Source organism: Oreochromis niloticus, linkage group LG6 (assembly GCF_001858045.2).
Source record: "Oreochromis niloticus isolate F11D_XX linkage group LG6, O_niloticus_UMD_NMBU, whole genome shotgun sequence".
Taxonomy (NCBI): Eukaryota; Metazoa; Chordata; class Actinopteri; order Cichliformes; family Cichlidae; genus Oreochromis; species Oreochromis niloticus.
Genome location: NC_031971.2, coordinates 544,757 through 565,865, shown reverse-complemented (window position 1 = coordinate 565,865; position 21,109 = coordinate 544,757). Strand labels below are relative to the sequence as shown.

The following is a 21,109-nucleotide window of genomic DNA, read 5'->3' as shown; positions in this document are numbered from 1 at the left end:
TACAGGTCTATAAGCATCAGTGCTGCTGCAATATTCAGTCTGAACTTGAATCTGTTGAGATAATAAATATACCAGCACAAATACATACAAATCACATGACAGCTTTAACAGCAAACAGTTCCAGCTTCTTCTTCAATCACATAGGAAACTCTGTACTTAAGAACAGGGTAAAGAACAGTGAAGGCTTTTTGATATTACAGTCCACCAACACTCCCCAAACAGACTACGGAGTTAGTAAACTTTAAAAATCCAAGATTTCCTAAACAGCCAGCTCAGGGAAACCAACATAGCTGTCCTGGCATCCTTGAGAACCTTGTAAGCAGATTATTGTGAACTACTCTAACCCGATACTAGGTGTCTTTCACGAGAACCACGATAGCATTGCTTATGCGTTTTCTTTTTTCAGTGACAGGCTAACAACTACTGGCAAGTAATTCTTTGAAGCGCCACAGCTAAATAGTAAAGCATTCCAGTATTAAGGTAAACTGACCTCACTGCTTATTCCTTCTGACCTCTGTCCGTTAAATCGTTGACTTACATTTGAGACCAAAGGTGTACAGTCAGAGCTCTTGCGAAAACAATATAAGTTTCGTTGATACTATCGAATTAAAAAGTTGAATTTTTTAATTCAGATCTTCATTTACACATGTTAATTTCACGAATTTTCTCAATAAGAGAGGAAAGCCATTTCAACTGACAATTTTAACTTTAGTTGGAATTCGAGGTTAATTTGTAGTGTGTGTATCCTAAGGCCTAAGGCATAAAGCTATATTACAGTTGTAACGGTGTCCGCTGTTAAAGCGCCCCGTTATCCAGTGCGTCGTACATTAGCCTAGCTAAAATTACACAGCAAGTTAGCTTGTTGCTAGATAATAGACGAATACGGGCGTCTATTTACTGTACATTGACAGATCGGTTTAGCGGCTGTTATAACGTTATGTTCTACAAGAATGAACAATAAGCTCAAGGGGTAAGCAGTAGCAGGAACAACAAACACATTCAGCTGCAGGTGAGGACAGCTGGGTGGCTTCACACCGGCTTTATTATAACAACACACTGCACAGCGAGAATGAGTCGTCCCCGGCTCAAAGAGCCCACGCTCAGTGTCATTATCAAAACAATACTATCTTTTCAGTGATATTTTATCGGTCGAACACAGCGGGAAGCTCAAATTCGCAATAATATGCGAAACAACGGCTGAGCCGAATATTTGGCGAAGTGGAGCGCTGCATTGTCATTTCATAACCTTTGTTATCTATCAAACGCACACAAACACACTGCGGTTAAAACCACACAAAAGCTCTTCTTACTGGAATCTTTCAAGTCTTACAGCATTAATTACCTTCTTTAAAGATGCTGCTTTTATGACTCCGCTGTTTCAACCTGGTCTTCTCAGCCGCCATCTTTCTTAACCTGCAAATATCGGCAGAGCGCTCTGACGTCACCGAGCTCAGGGAGGCAGTGATGTCCGTGAGGTCCTAAAATACACAACAAGCCTGTTCATCGTGTAAGTTGGCTTCTGTTCTGGTAGCCTTCACTTTCCATGGTTTTATGGCAATATTTCTAGGTAAATTCCAAAGCTAAGAATTAGACCTTCTTTGAGAAGGGAAGTGGGCTCAACAGTACCTCAAATTTCGGTTTCTTTAAGTGGTCAAAAAAGTGGATCCAAAAGTGATCAAGCAACACTGAATGTCATTGTTAGAAACGTAATAGCAAAAATTAACTTGTTTAGATCCTGATTTTTTTAACAGCTAACTTCAATTTTTAAGACCCTTTTAATGACATTCGGGCGTTGTTTCTTCTTGGTTAGCTGTTTAATTAAAAATGTCCAAACTTTTTATAGGTTTTGAATTGTAATGCAGTGCTTTTCTGTTTTGCGCTTACTATCAACCCTGTTTCTGAGTCTATGCTCCTACAACATTCATTGAGGCCATTTTCTTTTTAAAGTGTTGTATGCTTCGTATCTTGTCTTTTTAATGTAAGCAAGCCCCTAAAAATAATCAGTGGTCACCAGTGTTGGGTAAGTTACTTTAAATTAGTAACTTAGTTACATTACTAGTTACTTCTCTAAAAAAGTAACTCAGTTACTTCAAGTTACTCGTTACTTTCAAAGTAACTAGTTACTAGGGAAAGTAACTTTGGTTTTACTCAGAATTCTCTTGTTAATGTGTTGCTTCCGTAACTGGATACCCAGCAAGATTGCCAGTCTTCTAGCTTGCTTACTTGCCACAAGTGCACTGTGCCACCTACCAATAGAAAGGAAAACATAATGTGCACATTTCCACGAGAGAAATCCCACGCCTGGACCGTCGTTGACCGCCGCCATGATTCTAGCCTGCTTTTTACATCCAACACAAAAACTGCAGTCGTGGTGCTTTTGATTGTACTCAGAACTTGGAAATTCTGCCTTCTGAATAGGAAGATGTAGGTAACACCAGACTGCAGATGAGCTGCATACAGAGCTGGACTGGGACAAAAAAATAGTCCCGGGCATTTTGACTAGAGACCGGCCCACCATTATAGGAAAAATCATAAAGCCTTTGAATGAAAATAAACACTGTTGTGACAGTGATGTACACTGTTCTGATGGTATATATGTATCAATCTATCAATTGTTTGTTGTAAGACTCAGATAATTATTTTTTTTTAAAGCGAGACATTTTAAATGAGAATAATAAAGAAAGGTATTTCCTTGTGCCCCCCTTTCCCTGTTAATGCCCTACCTGCCCCCCTGGCAACACTTTGCTAGATCCACCCCTGCACAGTTACCAGCTGTCAGCTACTTAGAAAAGGATCCTGGTGTTATTTGTCTCTCAGAAACAGCTCATAACTTCCCTTCAACTCATTCATGTCACCTAAAAGGTAAACCTGTTTCTACATCACCTGTTCAGCTCTGATGATTCAGTAAGGACATCTCCTGGTCTCATCTGCATGTTTCCCTCTCACCAGATAACCAAACCGATATCATGACCAGCAGCTTTACAGCTGTGGCTCCAGCAAACATCAGCTGATACTAGCAATTAATATTAAATAAATTCTAACAACAGCTGATCAAGCTTAAACGTGCTGCTGTTGTTTAACACGACATCCGCTGGTTTCCTCTTTCTGGCGCAAAGTGGGCGATAAATAAACAAGAGAGAAAAGCCGATCAGCTGATCATTGATCAGTTTCGTGATTGAAGTAGAAACAGGAGAGGAGAGAATGAGAGAAGAAGAGGCAGCTGTGCAGCTTCAGCTTTGTGTCTTTTTCATTGTAGCTGAAGTCCGGGACAAACTGTGTTGCTTTTCACCTCAGTACGAAACGCGTAATATTTTCTCTGAATACCAGACAATTCTGTTTTTTACTGGACGGTTGGCAACTCTAATAATTAACCGTATGAACAAAATAAAGTTCAACATCAGTAACATAGCACCCACCCAGCTGTATAGAAACTCCGTCATGCAAGCTAGCACGCAGTACGAAAAAGTCATCATACCGAAAATAAACTCCACCTAAACTTGGTTTATATCTGACTCCGATAGACTGCAGGTCATAACTTCTTACCTGAAGTTCAGTTCACCTGACACGCGGACCGGCGGCCGCTTCAGGTCTCTCCTCTTGCCTCCCTTTTCCTTCATCCACCTGCTGGCTTCCACCACTTGCTAATGTTATTGAATCTGTGGAAGCTCTGCGATATCCACCACACGAAGTAACGAGTAACGAGCCTATCTAAATCCCAGTAACGAGTAACGCGTTCCTGGTTTTGGCATAATAACTAGTTACCGTGCTCGTTACCACAATAATAACGTAGTTACTGTAACGCGTTACTTAATAACGCGTTAGTCCCAACACTGGTGGTCACGGTCATCCTCTCTTTTTTGGGGGGGGCTCACATGAACCAAAACAGAACAAACTGGCGGGGACAGAAATACGTAGAAAGGTACAGATTATGGACATTTTCATTTTAAAACTGTTTCAGAAGGTAGTGCTGATACAACTGAAATTGCGCCCAAATCATCCAAGCTTCAGCAGACTACATTGGATGCAGCTTGAAGGAGAAGTGTAGGTAAACAAAAGCAGGACAAAGAACAACAAACCCCATAGTCAAGTGGACAGCTACAAACTGCATTGCTGAAGATGTCAGTGTGAGGAATGTTCTTAGAACAGTAACAAATGACAGCATGTATGAGCCTCCCTCAAGACACACCATCACAAGAAGAGTGTATACGTTGTATAAAAAGGGGAGCACTACGAAAGTGTTGGCTTTACAGTATGCAGCAGCGGTTGCTCTCTCTGGAGATCAGTGGATGTTACTGGGTAACCATAATTACCCCGAAATTACAGTACATTATATTGATGAACAGTAGGGGTAAATGGACTGACTCTTATATAGTGCTTATAGTGCTTTTCTACTCTCCTGGAGCACTCAAAGTGCTTTATACAACATTCCCATTCACACAAACACTTTATTCTATGCTTTTAAGTGCTTTCTAACTAACATTCACACCCATTCAAACTCCAGTGGATGCATCAGAGAGCAAATCGGGGTTAGTATCTTGCAGAGGTGTGGACTCGAGTCACATGACTTGGACTCGAGTCAGACTCGAGTCATTAATTTTATGACTTTAGACTTGACTTGAAAAAAGGTTGTAAGACTTGTGACTTGACTTGGACTTTTACACCAGTGACTTGGGACTTGAATTGGACTTGAACCTGTTTACTTGAAAAGACTTGATATTTTACCCAAATCTAAAATTTAACATATATATTATATAAAAAGTGCGGACCATTAATTCACTTTATTCATTCATTCATTCTTACCACACTCCGTATGTATTTGAGCGTGGGCTGTAGCACAGCCAATCAAATTAACCAGATTTGAAAAAAACAAGAACAAAAACGCTCGAGCCAAAAATGCTTCCAAGAGTAATTTCTTTCGGGTACATAAACTACGAAGTAGTCAACAAAAAACGAAATGCAATATGCAAAACATGCAAGAAGAGAATCACAGACGGAGATGGACGAACTTCCAACTTTGTCCGACATTTGAAGTTGCATAAAGAACGGTAGGGGTTTTTTTTTTTTTTTTTTTTGCTACGATGAAGTAGCTGACTTAGCTAACTTCATCTTATTAGCAAATGTTCTCCGGGCTACGTTGATGATACTGTTTGGCTTTAACAGGTATGATATGTTTGTCATGCTATTTTAAATCCGGTCCTGCAAGCGCATCCAAGAATAACATGCAACTTGTTAGCTCAGAATTGTCGGTGAATGGTGAGCAGGGTCCGTTTCAGAAAGTGGGTTCTGTAGCTGTACTCAGTCTCTCTCCGTCTCCTCCCCATCATTAACCCCGTAGATTTAACCCAGTTTAGACTGACAAATATTTATTTTACCATCACATCGCAATTCAAAATCACTGTGTTTAATTTGCAATTAGTGTATGGTCGTGTTTAACTTTTGCATGTCTGAGCCAGGGAAAATTTTTTTTTTTGGTTAGAAAATCTGGCCAACCTTAGTGTGTAATTGAGTAGTCCTGCTATACATGGCCTTTTTCTTCTGTCATTTATGTCAATACATCAAATAAAATACTTTGATCTTATATTATTAGCTGTTGTTTATTTGCAAAGGTTATTCTCAACAGGGATGCTAGACAAAAACGGCGTTTTCTACAGACAGCCTAGCATACGCTCTCCACTTGCGAGTGAAAAAAGAAAAAGAAAAAACACCCCTTCCGTATTGGTGTTAGAGTTTACCATGTCAGCCAATCAAAAAAATGATAAGGCAACATGTGACATTTGGTTGTTTAGGGAGAAGGGGAAGTTTTTAGGAGTGACACCCGCGACGGAAAGCGGGCGAGCGAAAGAAAGAGAGAGAGAGAGAGTTTTCATATGTGAGACATTAGTGACGTTTAGCGTGTTTGGAGGCTATAGTTAGTTTGTTGTGTAGTTATTGTTTTGTATTGTGTGTCGGTTAGACTGCTGAATTTCATATTTGATCTAAAAAAGCTGTCAAAGGCAGATTCCAGTGTAAACGCTGTCTCCACATAGAAAACTGGACTGTTGCACCTCCAGTTGTCAGACCTGCAGGGTTTAGGCCTGTGGTGTTCTCCTCTGTCTTATACTGAACACAAACTACATTTTTTGGACTGGCACAAATAATTTGTGTGTCTTCTTATTTGATGCAGCACACCTGATTGTTCTGTAAATAGATTTAAATGGTTATATAAAAAACGCCTGAGGCCTTGGCTGCATTTTTAGGTAAATAGTACCATATAACTTTGTTGTTTGCAAAACTTGTGCATAATTTTTAGAAATGTACAATTTCTATTTGCATTTCAAGTTATGAAAATGATTCGTTAAACATGTAAAAAAATATAACTTTTTTCTACTCGGATTCTGAATTTTTTGTCTGAATTTAGATCAACTGTGCTAATATAGTATACCAAAATGAAAAAATAACTCAAATTTCAGATATTTGAGGTTGTGCTGTAAATAATGATACCAAACAAGGCAAGAAAAACATATTTTAAAAGTGAAATATAGAGGTAAAATCAAAAGTAGTCAAGAACGGCCAATTATACCCGGGACCCCAGAGGGTTAAAAAAAAAGACTTGAAAGGACTTGAAATTCAAAGTTTCGGACTTGGGACTTGACTTGAAAGTTGTCTGTCTTGACTTGCGACTTGACTCTGACTTGCTTGACTTTACTTGAGACTTGACTTGTGACTTGAGGATAAAGACTTGGGACTTACTTGAGACTTGCAAAACAATGACTTGGTCCCACCTCTGGTATCTTGCCCATGGATATTTGGCATGCAGACTGGGGAAGCTAGGGATGCTTTGACTGCAACGAAAACAGAAAAGAGACAACTGGCTTGGTGCTGGATAGCTCAGTAGGTAGAGTGGTGGCCCTATGATCGGAAGGTCGGGGTTCGGTACCCCCCCCCGAGCAAGGTACCGTCCCTACACACTGCTCCCCAGGCGCTAGATTAGTGGCTGCCCACTGCTTCACTGAGTGAATGGGTTAAATGCAGAGAGGAATTTCCCCACGGGGATCAATTAAGTATAAAGTATACATTAATAGTACGAAAATGTCAAGTTAGAGGAAGCGATAAATGCAGTTAATTTTGTCAACTCAACTAGGATTACTGAAAGTGTGTTTTTGACTGACATTCTCCAGAGGAAATGAACAGAACAGAAAAATGCTTTTGCTCAAAAGGTGCCTGTTGTAATGTTATGGTCGTGGCTCTGGACTCTGGGTAACTTTTTACAAAATTGGTAAGAAACTAGGTAACATTTTAGTGTCCTGGGAGTGGCAAATAACTTTGATTTTATCTTGGATCTGATTAGATTAATGTTTATATTGAGATTTACAACAAATATTTTAACTGCCACTGTATTAATCGAATACTGATGTTTAAAAGCACGTTAAAAAGTATTTGCAAACTGAATGTTTTGGCACTTCTCGTATAGGAGTGCTATTGAAATAAGTGCGTAATACACTACTTTTTAATTCATTATTGAATGTTGCTTGTAAAGACACAATCAATTGTGATTAAAATTTTAATCGCTGATTAGCAAGAGTATATATTTCCTTTTGTTTGATTATAGATATTGAAACAGGTTTTAATCAGTTTGGTAGAGTGATTGTTGGGTTGTTTTTTAGTTGAACTGCAGCATGTGACAATAATTAAAAGCTACACTTTAGCTATTAGCAGTGGCTCATGGTAAAGGCAGCCATTCATTTTACCCAAATCCTTTAATCTCTTTCTTCCTAATTATGATCCTCCATTTATTTTCTTACCATGTTAATTTCACCATCTTTGTCTCTTCCTCACTTCTGCACAGCTGGTGCTAGTAATAGCAGCCTCCTGTGACCATGAGGCCTGGTTACTAGTTGTTGCTGGTACTACTGTTCACGGTACAGCAGCCCAGACAGCTAACATGTTAGCTCCACCTTTTTGCCACTTTTTCCACACTAAATTTTTTCTACAAGCAGCATGAGCCCACAGCGAAGGTAAGGGAGGGCCAGGTTGCATTAACGGTTTGATTGGTCAATCCATTATCAGTGATAAAAATGAATCAATGGGCTGCTGTACTACATTGTGATGAGCACCTTCTTCCCCCAGGCGGTCACTTTGACAAACACTGTGAACTAACCCACTGCTATATCATTCAGGTCATATGTCATAGTTCACATTGCACCACTCAGTTTTGCACTTAAGAGTTTGTATAGTTTCTTAAGATTTTCTGTGACTTGTTGTTCTTACTTATACTACCTATTTAACAAAACATTTCTGTTTTGGTAGGAAGAGAGTATTTAAAAGCTTAAAGGAGAACGGGAATCAGAGGGTTCAGCTTTCAGGCCCTCTTCTGTGGAACCACCTTCCAGTTTGGATTTGGGAGACTGACACTATCTCTACTTTTAAGATGAGGCTTAAAACTTTCCTTTTTGCTAAAGCATATAGTTATGGCTGGATCGGGTGACCCTGAATCCTCCCATAGTTACGCTGTAATAGGTGTAGGCTGCTGGGAGATTCCCATGATGCACTGAGTATTTCTTCTTCAGTCACCTTTTCTCTCACTATGTGTTTATACACATCAGCGCATGTCAGTGCATTTAATCATTAGTTATTATTAACCTCTGGCTCACCAGAAGGATGTGCTGTTGAGGAAGTCCACACCCCCTCACAACGACCAGGTTGTGTGTCTGATCTCTGCTGATGTGAGAAAAACTCTTCGCAGAGTTAACCAACGTAAAGCTTCTGGTCCAGATAACATTCCCGGAACATTCACCGACCCCTTAGGTTGGGTTTAATAAATGCCAGATCGGTGGCAAACAAGACCTTCATTTTGAAGGATTTCTTTTCTTCCCATGCGTTGGATTTCCTCTGTCTGACTGAAACTTGGACTTCACCTGGTGAGTTAAGCGTATTTTCAGAACTACTGCCGGGGCTGGATGTGCTTATTTTAGCGCCCCAAGACCTTCTGGTCGTGGCAGTGGGTTAGCTGTTGTTTTTAAACCACACTTCAATTTTAGGCAGCTACCCTCACCGACACGCTACACTGGCTTTGAACTTTGTTTTTGTGAACTGGGCCACTCGCCTTCGTTGCTGTGTGTGATATTATATCTAGGGGGCCGTTAAACTAAGGATTTTTTTCTTATCTGAGTTTTCGGACTTTCTCACTGACTGTGCATCACAGTACGACCAGATCCTGCTGCTCGGTGATTTTAATATCCATGTCTGTTGCCCAGGGAAGCTCCTGGCTAAGGACTTCATGGACTTAGTAAACTCTTTTAATGTTGATGAGTCTGTTAAAGGTGCCACTCAAGAAGGTGGTCACACAGTGGACTTGGTGTTGTCTTATGGGTTATCCATCTGTAACTTACATGTCGAGGATGCTGTATTCTCCGACCATATGCCCATTTTGTTTGACATTGTTCCTCTTAGTCCTGTTTTTAAATGGGTTACACCTGTCCAACGCTGTGGTGCCTTTGGCTCAGATAGTGCATTTTTCAATGGAGGAATGCTGTCTCATTTCACTTTGTACTGTAACACTGTCAGTGTTGGGACTAACGCGTTATTAAGTAACGCGTTACAGTAACTACGTTATTATTGTGGTAACGAGCACGGTAACTAGTTATTATGCCAAAACCAGGAACGCGTTACTCGTTACTGGGATTTAGATAGGCTCGTTACTCGTTACTTCGTGTGGTGGATATCGCAGAGCTTCCACAGATTCAATAACATTAGCAAGTGGTGGAAGCCAGCAGGTGGATGAAGGAAAAGGGAGGCAAGAGGAGAGACCCGAAGCGGCCGCCGGTCTGCGTGTCAGGTGAACTGAACTTCAGGTAAGAAGTTATGACCTGCAGTCTATCTGGGTCAGATATAAACCAAGTTTAGGTGGAGTTTATTTTCGGTATGCTGACATTTTCGTACTGCGTGCTAGCTAGCATGACGGAGTTTCTATACAGCTGGGTGGGTGCTATGTTACTGATGTTGAACTTTATTTTGTTCATACAGTTAATTATTAGAGTTGCCAACCGTCCAGTAAAAAACGTCTCGTATTCAGAGAAAATATTACGCGTTTCGTACTGAGGTGAAAGTTTGTCCTGGACTTCAGCTACAATGAAAAAGACACAAAGCTGAAGCTGCACAGCTGCCTCTTCTTCTCTCATTCTCTCCCCTCCCTCTCCTGTTTCTACTTCAATCACGAAACTGATCAATGATCAGCTGATCGGCTTTTCTCTCTTGTTTATTTATCGCCCACTTTGCGCCAGAAAGAGGAAACCAGTGGATGTCTCGTTAAACAACAGCAGCACGTTTAAGCTTGATCAGCTGTTGTTAGAATTTATTTAATATTAATTTCTAGTATCAGCTGATGTTTGTTGGAGCCACAGCTGTAAAGCTGCTGGTCATGATATCGGTTTGGTTATCTGGTGAGAGGGAAACATGCAGATGAAACCAGGAGATGTCCTTACTGAATCATCAGAGCTGAGCAGGTGATGTAGAAACAGGTTTACCTTTTAGGTGACATGAATGAGTTGAAGGGAAGTTATGAACTGTTTCTGAGAGACAAATAACACCAGCATCCTTTTCTATGTAGCTGACAGCTGGTAACTGTGCAGGGGCGGATCTAGCAAAGTGTTGCCAGGGGGCCAGGTAGGGCATTAACAGGGAAAGGGGGGGACAAGGAAATAGTTTTCTTTATTATTCTCATTTAAAATGTCTCGCTTTTAAAAAAAAATTATCTGAGTCTTACAACAAACAATTGATAGATTGATCCATATATACCATCAGAACAGTGTACATCACTGTCACAACAGTGTTTATTTTCATTCAAAGGCTTTATGATTTTTCCTTTAATGGTGGGCCGGTCTCTAGTCAAAATGCCCGGGACGATTTTTTTGTCCCAGTCCAGCCCTGTATGCAGCTCATCTGCAGTCTGGTGATACCTACATCTTCCTATTCAGAAGGCAGAATTTCCGAGTTCTGAGTACAATTGAAAGCACCACGACTGCAGTTTTTGTGTTGGATGTAAAAAGCAGGCTAGAATCATGGCGGCGGTCAACGACGGTCCAGGCGTGGGATTTCTCTCGTGGAAATGTGCACATTATTTTTTCCTTTCTATTGGTAGGTGGCACAGTGCACTTGTGGCAAGTAAGCAAGCTAGAAGACTGACAATCTTGCTGGGTATCCAGTTACGGAAGCAACACATTAACAAGAGAATTCTGAGTAAAACCAAAGTTACTTTCCCTAGTAACTAGTTACTTTGAAAGTAACGAGTAACTTGAAGTAACTGAGTTACTTTTTTAGAGAAGTAACTAGTAATGTAACTAAGTTACTAATTTAAAGTAACTTACCCAACACTGAACACTGTACATGGTTGAAATGAAAATAAAAGCCACTTGACTTGACTTGACTTGACTCTTCCGCAGCACATCTTTTATCCTGTCTTTCTCACCCTAATATGGTTAGAAATATGGTATCTAACCAGATTCTTACTCTGGCTGGCATTACCTTGGCCTCCAGTAACGCTGTGAGGAACCTTGGAGTCATTTTTGACCAAGACATGTCCTTCAACGCACATATTAAACAAATATGTAAGACTGCTTTCTTCCATTTGCGCAACATCTCTAAAGTTAGAAATATCCTGTCTCTTGGTGACGCTGAAAAACTAGTTCATGCATTTATTACTTCTAGGATGGACTACTGTAATTCATTATTATCAGGATGTCCTAAAAACTCCCTGAAAAGCCTTCAGCTAATCCAGTGGTTCCCAAACTTTTTTTGCTGGGCCCCCCTTGTTTAACAAGAAAAATGTTCGCGCCCCCCCACCCCCGCGCGTGCACGCGCGCACGCACACGCACAAACACATCCTTCAACCACACACACCCATATTTTTCTCCATTGCAGTTTATTTCACACCTCAAACATTTATTAAACAATTAAGCAAATACAAATAATCTGCAATAAATTACAGGTAGTAAGAAAATAAACTACCAACTCTTTTACGCTCCGTCCGCACCTACACGGTTATTTTTGAACGCGCAGCTGTTTCGGGCACATGTAAACGGCGTATCGAATCACCGAGAACGGAGATTTTTTAAAACTCCTTTTTTTTGCGTTTACGTGTGGACAAGGACTACAGAGTTTGTCACGCAATGTCAAAGGTATGTGCCTTTTTCACGTCACACTGTGCGCCACGTTATTGTTTACATGAGATGAATGGCAGAATGGCAGATAGAGACAAAATACTGTTAATCTGACTCTGCAGGTTTTACACGCTTACATATACAGGCCATTACTGTCCCTGCATTTAGAAAGGCAGAGGCATCACGGTGTAATTATTTTACATGTAGTTGTTTTTTTTCCTGTGTAATAATGTTCAACATTGCTATCAATACATTTTTCAAAAAAAACCCTCTACAAAATGGGTTCAAAAACACAAACAACTGTGGGATACTGTTTGTCCGTGATTTGAACAGCCCAGCGCTGCTCCCGATGCAGGGAAAACTAATTCTGCAGGGAGACCTACCTCAGCACTTGTGCAGGTGAAACCAAAGGGAAGATATGCTTCACCATATTTTCTAGTCTTTGGCTTAGAATGAAGTTGGTTTGGAAACATATTCAGCGATGCTTCATCTCCTGCTTTGCGTTTGTGTGGGCGCCTCGTGCTAGCAGTGTCCAAGCGTTGTTTTTGTTTTTGTTTTTTTTCCCTTTTCATGCCGCGCCCCCCCTGCAATAGCTCTGCGCCCCCCCTAGGGGGCGGGCCCCACACTTTGGGAACCACTGAGCTAATCCAACATGCTGCAGCAAGAGTCCTGACAGGGACTAGAAAGAGTGAGCAGATTTCTCCTGTTTTGGCTTCCCTTCATTGGCTTCCTGTTAAATCCAGAATTGAATTCAAAATCCTGCTCCTCACATACAAGGTCTTAAATAATCAGGCCCCATCTTATCTTAATGACCTTGTAGTACCATATCACCCTATTAGAGCACTTCGCTCTCGCACTGCAGGCTTACTTGTTGTTCCTAGAGTATTTAAAAGTAGAATGGGAGGCAGAGCCTTCAGTTTTCAGGCCCCTCTTCTGTGGAACCAGCTTCCAGTTTGGATTCGGGAGACAGACACTATCTCTACTTTCAAGATTAGGCTTAAAACTTTCCTTTTTGCTAAAGTATATAGTTAGGGCTGGACCAGGTGACCCTGAATCCTCCCTTAGTTATGCTGTAATAGACGTAGGCTGCCGGGGATTCCCATGATGCATTGAGTTTTTCCTTTCCAGTCACCTTTCTCACTCACTATGTGTTAATAGACCTCTCTGCATTGACTCGTATCTGTTATTAACCTCTGTCTCTCTTCCACAGCATGTCTTTCATCCTGTTTTCCTTCTCTCACCCCAACCGGTCACAGCAGATGGCCCCGCCCCTCCCTGAGCCTGGTTCTGCCGGAGGTTTCTTCCTGTTAAAAGGGAGTTTTTCCTTCCCACTGTCGCCAAAGTGCTTGCTCACAGGGGGTCATATGATTGTTGGGTTTTTCTCTGTATCTATGAAGCGCCTTGAGGCGACTTTTGTTGTGATTTGGCGCTACATAAATAAAATTGAACTGAATTGAATTAAAGTGGTGGGTGGGTTCTTTTACATTTTGAAAGAAGCCAATTGAGTCTAATAACAGATTAAATGCCATGTTGAGGCTGTCATTTTTAGAATCTACATGAATGTTAAAATCAACCACAATAGTTATTTTATCTGAGCTGAGCACTAAATCAGATAAAAAGTCTGAGAAATCAGAGAGAAACTCTGTGTAAGGCCCAGGTGGACGATAGATGATAACGAATAAGACTGGTTTCTGAGTTTTGCAGCTGGGGTGAACAAGGCTAAGCATCAGGCTTTCAAATGAATTAAAAGTCTGTCTTGGTCTTTCGTTGATTAATAGGCTGGTGTGAAAAATTGCTGCCACACCGCCCTCTTGGCCTGTGCTTCGAGAATTCTGGTAGTTAGAATGACTCGGGGGCGTTGATTCATTTAAACAAACATAATCATCCTGCTGCAACCAGGTTTCTGTGAGGCAGAGTAAATCGATTTGTTGATCAATTATTAAGTCATGTACTAACAGAGACTTGGAGGAGAGAGACCTAATGTTTAATAATCCACATTTCACTGTTTTACTCTTTGGTTCAGATGTGGATACTGTATTGTTCTTTCTTTGTGATTTTTTATGTTTAAGTTGTTTATTGCTGGTTTTTAGTTTGTTTGTTTTTTTTATTTTGGGAGCTGACACAGTCTCTATGGAGATGTGTTTTTTGGGGGGTAACAGGAGGAGAGAAGCTGCAGAGAGGCGTGTAAGAGTGCAACTCTGCTTCCTGGTCCCAACTCTGGATAGTCACATTTTGGGGGGTTTAATGAATTTGTCCATATTCCTAGAAATGAGAGCTGCTCCATCCAAAGTGGGATGGATGTTGTCTCTCCTAACAAGATCAGGTTTCCTCCAGAAGGTTTGCCAAATATCTATGAAGCCCACATCATTTTTTGGACACCATGCAGACAGCCAGCAATTTAAAGAGAACATGCAGCTAAACATGTCACTCCTGGTCTGACTGGGGAGGGGACCAGAGAAAACTACAGAGTCCAACATTGTTTTGGCAAAGTTACACACTGAAGATGGGTCTATACAGTTCTGTGTCGACTACTGCAAGGTGAACGAGGTGTCACTGTTTGATGCCTTTCCCATGCCCCGCTCAACAAGCTAATGGCACTGCTCACTATTTCACAACGCTGGATTTAACCAATGGTTACTGGCAGATTCCATTGTCTCTAGTCTAAGGAAAAAATGCCTTTTCCACTCCATACTAGAGATGGACCGATCTGATATTACGTATCGGTACGATACGTACGATACGATACGTACGATGCGATACTGATCTAAATTACTGGATCGGATATCCGAGAGAAATAAAAAATGTAATCCGATCCAAAGTATCACAAAATCACCTCACAAAACGCGCTACTTGGCGTAACCCAGCTCGGCGCATCGGAGCAGTATGTGTCACGTGATAGAGCGGCTGTTGTCTGAGACCTGTCGGCGGTCTGGTGGAGCAGTTGGAGCCTCGCTACATGCTTCCTAACTGCGGCATTTCATCTCGGCGAAAACTATCCCAGAGAAGAAAAGCAAGTATGTAAGTTCATCCCTGAATGTTTGCATAGTATTTCCACGTTATGCTTAACAACTGATATATTGAGCCACAGCTGGGCTGGCCATCGGAGTTCCATACTGAGGTGAAAAGGAAGCGATTTGTTCCGTACTTCAGCTAGAATTAAAAAATAGACACAAAGCTGGAGTTATTCTGTCTTTGCTGCGCAGTTGCATCTACATCTTTCATTCACTCCCCCTTCCTCTCCTGTTATTACTTCAAACATGAAACTGATCAATGATCAGCTGATCGGCTTTTCTGCCGGAAGTCCCGTCTCTCTTGTTTGCTTATCGCCCACTTTGCGCTAGAAAGACGAGACCAGCGGATAAACAACAGCAGTACGTTTAAGCGTGATAAGCTGTTGTTAGAATGTATTTAATATTACTTTCTAGTATCAGCTGAGGTTTGCTGGAGCCACAGCTGTAAAAGCTGCTGGTCATGATATCCGTTTGGATATGTGGTGAGAGGGAAACATGAAGATGAAACCAGGAGATGTCCTTACTAAATCATCAGAGCTGAGCAGGTGATGGAGAAACAGGTTTACCTTTTAGGTGACATGAATGAGTTGAAGGGAAGTTATGAACTGTTCCTGAGAGACAAATAACACCAGGATCCTTTTCTACGTAGCTGACGGCTGGTAACTGTGCAGGGGCGGGTCTAGGAAAGTGTTGTTGGGGGCCAGGTAGGGCATTAACAGGGAAAGAGGAGCACAAAGAAATATTTTACTTTGTTATGTCATTTAAAAACTTTGAATAAATAATTATCTGAATCTTACAACAAAAGTTCTCATCTGATTAAATGTATAGAAATCCATTATTGTATATAGTAACTAATAAGTCTAATATACACCCTAGTAAGCTATAGTACTTTTTCCTTTGGGAAGGTACCTTCCCAAAGGAAAAAGTACCATCTATGCAGTCTGCAATTCTGTTGAAGAAAGATGTTGAATCTATTTAATTATTGTAGAAAAATAATTGATTTCTGTGCATTTGTTTTACACTTGCATTAAATTAAAGTTGATTACATCGATTAAGGGCAGGGGGTGGTTCCCTAATATTTTTGCTGGGAGTTGGCAATCCTATTAGTTAGGTAGGTAAGTACTCTTTAAAATACCAGAATAGGGAGGATGGTGTAGGTTTAAATTTATTAGATTGATCAGTGTTGCTGAACTATAAAATGTTTTGGGTGGAGTGTATTTTTTGCATACAGGTATAACAGAATAGCTCCAGTCTTTTGTTTTTTAAAACTTGAGTATGAACTTATACAAAATGCAGCAACATATTTATAAAAAACAGTTTTATTGATTACAAAATACGCTATATCAGATTCATATCGGTATCGGCAGATATCCAGATTTATGATATCGGAATTGGTATCGGACATTAAAAAGTGGTATCGTTCCATCTCTACTCCATACAGATTGTACCAATTTTTCACACTTCCTTTCAGCTTGTTCGTATGAAAGAGGACAAAGAGACTTGGTGGTGGAATGAGCAAGTAAAGGAACGTATTCAAAGATAAAGCAGGATAGTCAAGGAAATTAAGAAAGTTGACAGGAGTGCTGTGAGGCTACGCACATAGCAAAGAGGTGGCAAAGGAAAAGATGAGTTGTAGAAATTAACACTAACAAAAAGAAAAAGCAACATGCTGTTTTAAAAAAGTAAAAGGTTAATGAGTAAAATCCAAACCAAATATAATGAAATTAATAAATAACTTTAATATAACAAACTTGTTTTTGAAAACCTCTGACTTTTGGAGAAAACGCGTTTGCAAGTTCCCCTTGCCTCTCACTGGATACTGTCTATTAGGAAATAGTCTGTAAATTATTTTATCCTCACTCAGTAGGGCTTTTACTACGGAAGAGGATTAGGGCCACTGGAAAAAAAAAAACAATTCTGAGATTAAAGTCAGAATTCTGACTTTAATCTCAGAATTCTGACTTTTTTCTCAGAATCCTTTTTTTTTTTTTTTTCCAGTGGCCCTAATCCTCTTCCGTATTTTACACTATAATCATGAAAGAGAAGAAAAATTTGTTGTCAGGCACACTGTGGGGGAAACTGCAGGCTCCCCCTGACCTGCTTTCCTGTTTGTCGTGTCTTTAAAGTTGGTTTTGCTCACAATTTCCTCTGTCTTCACACCTGGATGGCAGTGTGGTTGACTGTTACATTATCTGATTTTCCTTCTGTAAAAGAGAACAAGCTGAAATGAATGAGTTGCAGTTGTCATACAAACAGACAGCTGCAACTGAAACCTGCCACAAAACTGTTAACTGTCATTTACTTCCAGTTTTGAAATTAAGCTACATGTTTTGTTTGGTTTGCTGATCACATTATCACCACTCAAAATTATAAAAAATAAAGAGGAAATTAAACATAATTCTACTCTCCATAAAGGGTATGGGCAGAAATCTGTGCCATCAGAAACTGAATTTGAATAAGTTAAATTTGAATTTGAATTGCTCAGATTGAATCTGAATTGTAACTTGAATAAATGCTTTTGAAAACTGAATTTGAATTAATCTAATTTGAAATTGAATTTATGGTTTGAAAATGATCATCACTAAATTGAAATTGAATTTTATATATTGAAAATGAATTCATTTGCTTTGAAACTGCATTTTATCCTTTAAAAATTCAACTCTCGAATAATTTCAGTTTCACTCTCACCATTCAGTTTCAGTTCTACAATTCAATTTCAGTTCCAAAATTCAGTTTTTTGGAACTTACTTCCGGTTCCGGTTCAAGCGCAGATTAATAGAACTACATTTTGCCAGCGGACTGAAAGTGTTACTGACGGGAATCTACAGCGTCTTGAGCTGAATTAAGACTTCAGAAGTCATTCGTCATGTCGAATGACCAGCGGATAAACTCTCAGGTTGGTAATAAATGTATTACATGTATAAGAACAAGCGTCATGTTAACAAATGATAGCTGTACAGTAACTTTTATGCTTATTGTAGCTGCTAGCTAAAAACGCTAATTTAGCGTAGTTTGCCCTGGATTCAGCTTTGACAAATATGATCGACTGTTTCTAGTAGAAATCCAAAGTTGTCATCTTGTACCCTCTCAGAGCCCTGTATGCTTGCAGAGACCCCTACAGTAGGGAAACATGCAAAACGCTGTCCAAACCTTTGTATTTGAGCTTTATATATGTCTTACACAGCATCCCAACTCTTTAGCTAACTTAATAACTTTAGCTAAAGTGAATAGTTAGTCTAATTCATTAGTGCAGCATTACTGGATCACCTCTGTTTGAAGTGATATGATATGTGACTATCACTGTGTTTAACTATCATAATAATTCTTAGGGTACTGAGTGCATGCTTAATTAGTTGTTTTTTTTAAACATACTGCTCCATTGCTATGTTTGACAGGCTGAAGTTGTCGGGTCACCTCCTAAATCGACCATCTTTTACAGGTGTTTTGTGCCAGAAATGGAGTGTCCACTGAAGACTGAATGTTGGGAATTTGACTGCGTTTTCCATTTTAGGGCTAAACTGTCAGCGATGACATGTCCAGGTTTATGAAAATAAAAACATTCACGATTCTCCTTTGAAACAGATGTATTAGCCATGTGGAGCTGTTGCACAGAGCTAACACGTGCTTCTCATTGACATGGAATGATGACTTATGGGTGAGCACATACTCATCAGCAAGAACAGCAGCAAATGCAAGACTGGACACTTTCTGTTCATTTAAATACAAAACTACACGTTCAGGAATGCACTTTCTAAAGTCTTCCAGCAACACTAACTCTCGCAGGGAGTCATAATTACTGGCTTTCAATGCAAGACACCATTTATCAAAGAGGATCCCCTTCTCTCTGGCAAACTCCACATAAGTTTGGAAGTTTCCTCTGCTGTCAAAACTTCTGCCTATTCCCAATTTCCCAACTTGTGAAAGCAGAGTCCCGCAGTGAGGTTGTGGTGGTAAGGTGCCAGACCCTTGTTTTGAACCTTTCAGTTTTGATGGTTTAGTATCACTGACAGCTAACTCCTCAGATCTAAAACCAGTACGTATTTTGAGGGACACTGGAGGTTCCCAGACTGTCATCCTCTCTAGGATCCTACCTTTCTCAGCTCAAAGTACCTGTGGTTTTAACTCTGTTCTGCGTGGAATAGAGATGGGCTACACTCCCAGGACAGTTTACTGGGTTTTCATAAAATCAGAACTCGTTACGGGATTTTCCCCTGTTGCTGTTTGCCCAGCCTTACCAATAGATGGTGTGGCCATGCTAATGGGAATGATATCACTGGAGGCTTGGTGCTTCCTAGTCTGGAGGTTTTAGACAATCCCCTGAATCAGAGGACCCCACACTTTGCTGTGAACCCTGGGCTGTATCCAGCCTGTGCGGTTACCCATGCACAAGCACATAAAGATGCTGACATTACACTCTCTGATTTGGTGTTGATGTCCTCATTTTCTGCGGAGAGTAATGTGCAAACTGAAGGTAAAAAATGTTCCGTTACCCCCAGATTCGGTGGACCCAGAGGAGTCTGATCCATCCTTAAAGGACGCATCACTTCCCTTTACCAGAGAACACTTGTTGTCAGCTCAACTAGCTGATGAAACATTACGGAATTGTTTCAAGCGTGTGGTAAGTGCTGATCAAGCCAGTAAAGAACAGCAAGCCTATTTTGTAGAACAGGATGTTTTAATGCGTCAGTGGTCTCCATCAGTTGCGGAAAGGGCAGACTGGAGTAAAGTTAAGCAGATTATTATACCAACCATGTATAGACATAAGGTCCTGTCTCTTGCTCATAAAAGCCAGTGGGCTGGACACTTAGGTGTCACAAAAACATACCAGATTTTGTTAAAGCATTTTTTTATTTATTTATTTTTGTGTGTGTGTGTGTGTGTGTGTGTGTGTGCATGTGGTGGGGTGTTATGTTGTAAACTGTCCAAACAGCCTGGAAAGGACACAGAAAAGACAGGTGAGTAATCACATCTGAACAAGCAACTTCTTTAAACCAACATTTTTAACTAGTTAGACTTCATCACACAATCAGTAGTGTAATAAGGCTGAATGAATATGTTGAATCTTTCTTGCTAATTGCTTTGCTAAAAGGCAGATTACATGAAGCCCTGTTCAACAGCTGATTTGGGAGTACTGACATCTGCTGGTCATTTGATGTACCACAGCCCTGTGATAATACATGTGGGCTAAATACCAGTGAATATGTAAAAATAATGATGTATCAATTGCAGAATACCCATTTGAGGTCCTGTACATTATAAACACACACACACACACAAGCACACACAAACCCCCTCTGGCTTCAGTGTCAGACTAACATCACTACTTTACACAAACATTTGCCTAAATTTTACGAAACAGCTCCCAGTAACAATTCTTTTCTCCTCACAGGGAACCACCACAGTTCTTAAAGAGGAGCAGATATGCAGGGCCTGGAACAGTTATGAAAGCTAGTTATGAAAATGCTCTCTCTCTCTCTCTCTCTCTCCCTCTCTCTACACACACACACACACACACACACACACACATACATATATATATATATATATATATATATATATATATATATATATATATATATATATATGTGTGTGTGTATATATATATGTATGTGTATATATATGTATATATGTGTATATGTATATATGTGTATATATGTATGTGTGTATATATGTATGTGTGTATATATATATATATACGTATGTATATAATATTTAATAAATACATTTCTTGTGTGCAAATGGTTATTGGTGTGCAAATCTATGCTTAGTATGGTGATAAATAAAGTACTAGTTAAAGTGATTTTAATAAAGTGTAAAGGTACTCATAAAATGCTGTACCAGTTACCACAATAAAAATGGTGCTAGTAAGAAGGGACAGAATGGGGACAGAACTCTAATGATAGTTTTCTGTTCATGCCCGGGCTAGGCTTCCTTTACAAAAGCTGAAGACACAGGTTAAAAAAA

At 40.1% G+C, this 21,109-nt stretch overlaps 2 protein-coding genes and 1 long non-coding RNA gene across 9 annotated transcripts in view; 1 reads left to right on the top strand and 2 right to left on the bottom strand.

The window, feature by feature from the left end:
- Positions 1 to 1,490, bottom strand: part of LOC100695949 (atlastin-2) — a 44,756-nt gene extending 43,266 nt beyond the window's left edge. For 5 of the 6 annotated variants that reach the window (XR_003220601.1, XR_003220602.1, XM_025908331.1 and 2 more), the window contains exon 1: positions 1,343 to 1,427. Coding sequence is in view for 1 of the 6 variants with exons in the window: in XM_005457621.4 (XP_005457678.1) it covers positions 1,343 to 1,403 (61 nt within the window). In the remaining 5 variants the exon portion in view is untranslated. Of the gene's footprint in view, positions 1 to 1,342 lie in introns of all 6 variants that reach the window. The other variant, XM_005457621.4, reaches the window with a different exon arrangement.
- The window catches only part of LOC100711262 (malate dehydrogenase, cytoplasmic), an 868,968-nt gene that overhangs the window by 503,849 nt on the left and 344,010 nt on the right, over positions 1 to 21,109 (bottom strand). The window lies entirely within an intron of this gene.
- On the top strand, positions 5,011 to 20,661 carry LOC102075667 (uncharacterized). 2 transcript variants are annotated; one of them, XR_002060348.2, is made up of 4 exons: positions 5,011 to 5,045; positions 19,642 to 19,763; positions 20,076 to 20,100; positions 20,535 to 20,661. It is a non-coding gene; the product is annotated as an uncharacterized LOC102075667 (long non-coding RNA). The 2 variants fall into 2 exon arrangements; XR_268723.4 differs by lacking the exon at positions 5,011 to 5,045 and having other exon boundaries at positions 18,626 to 19,763.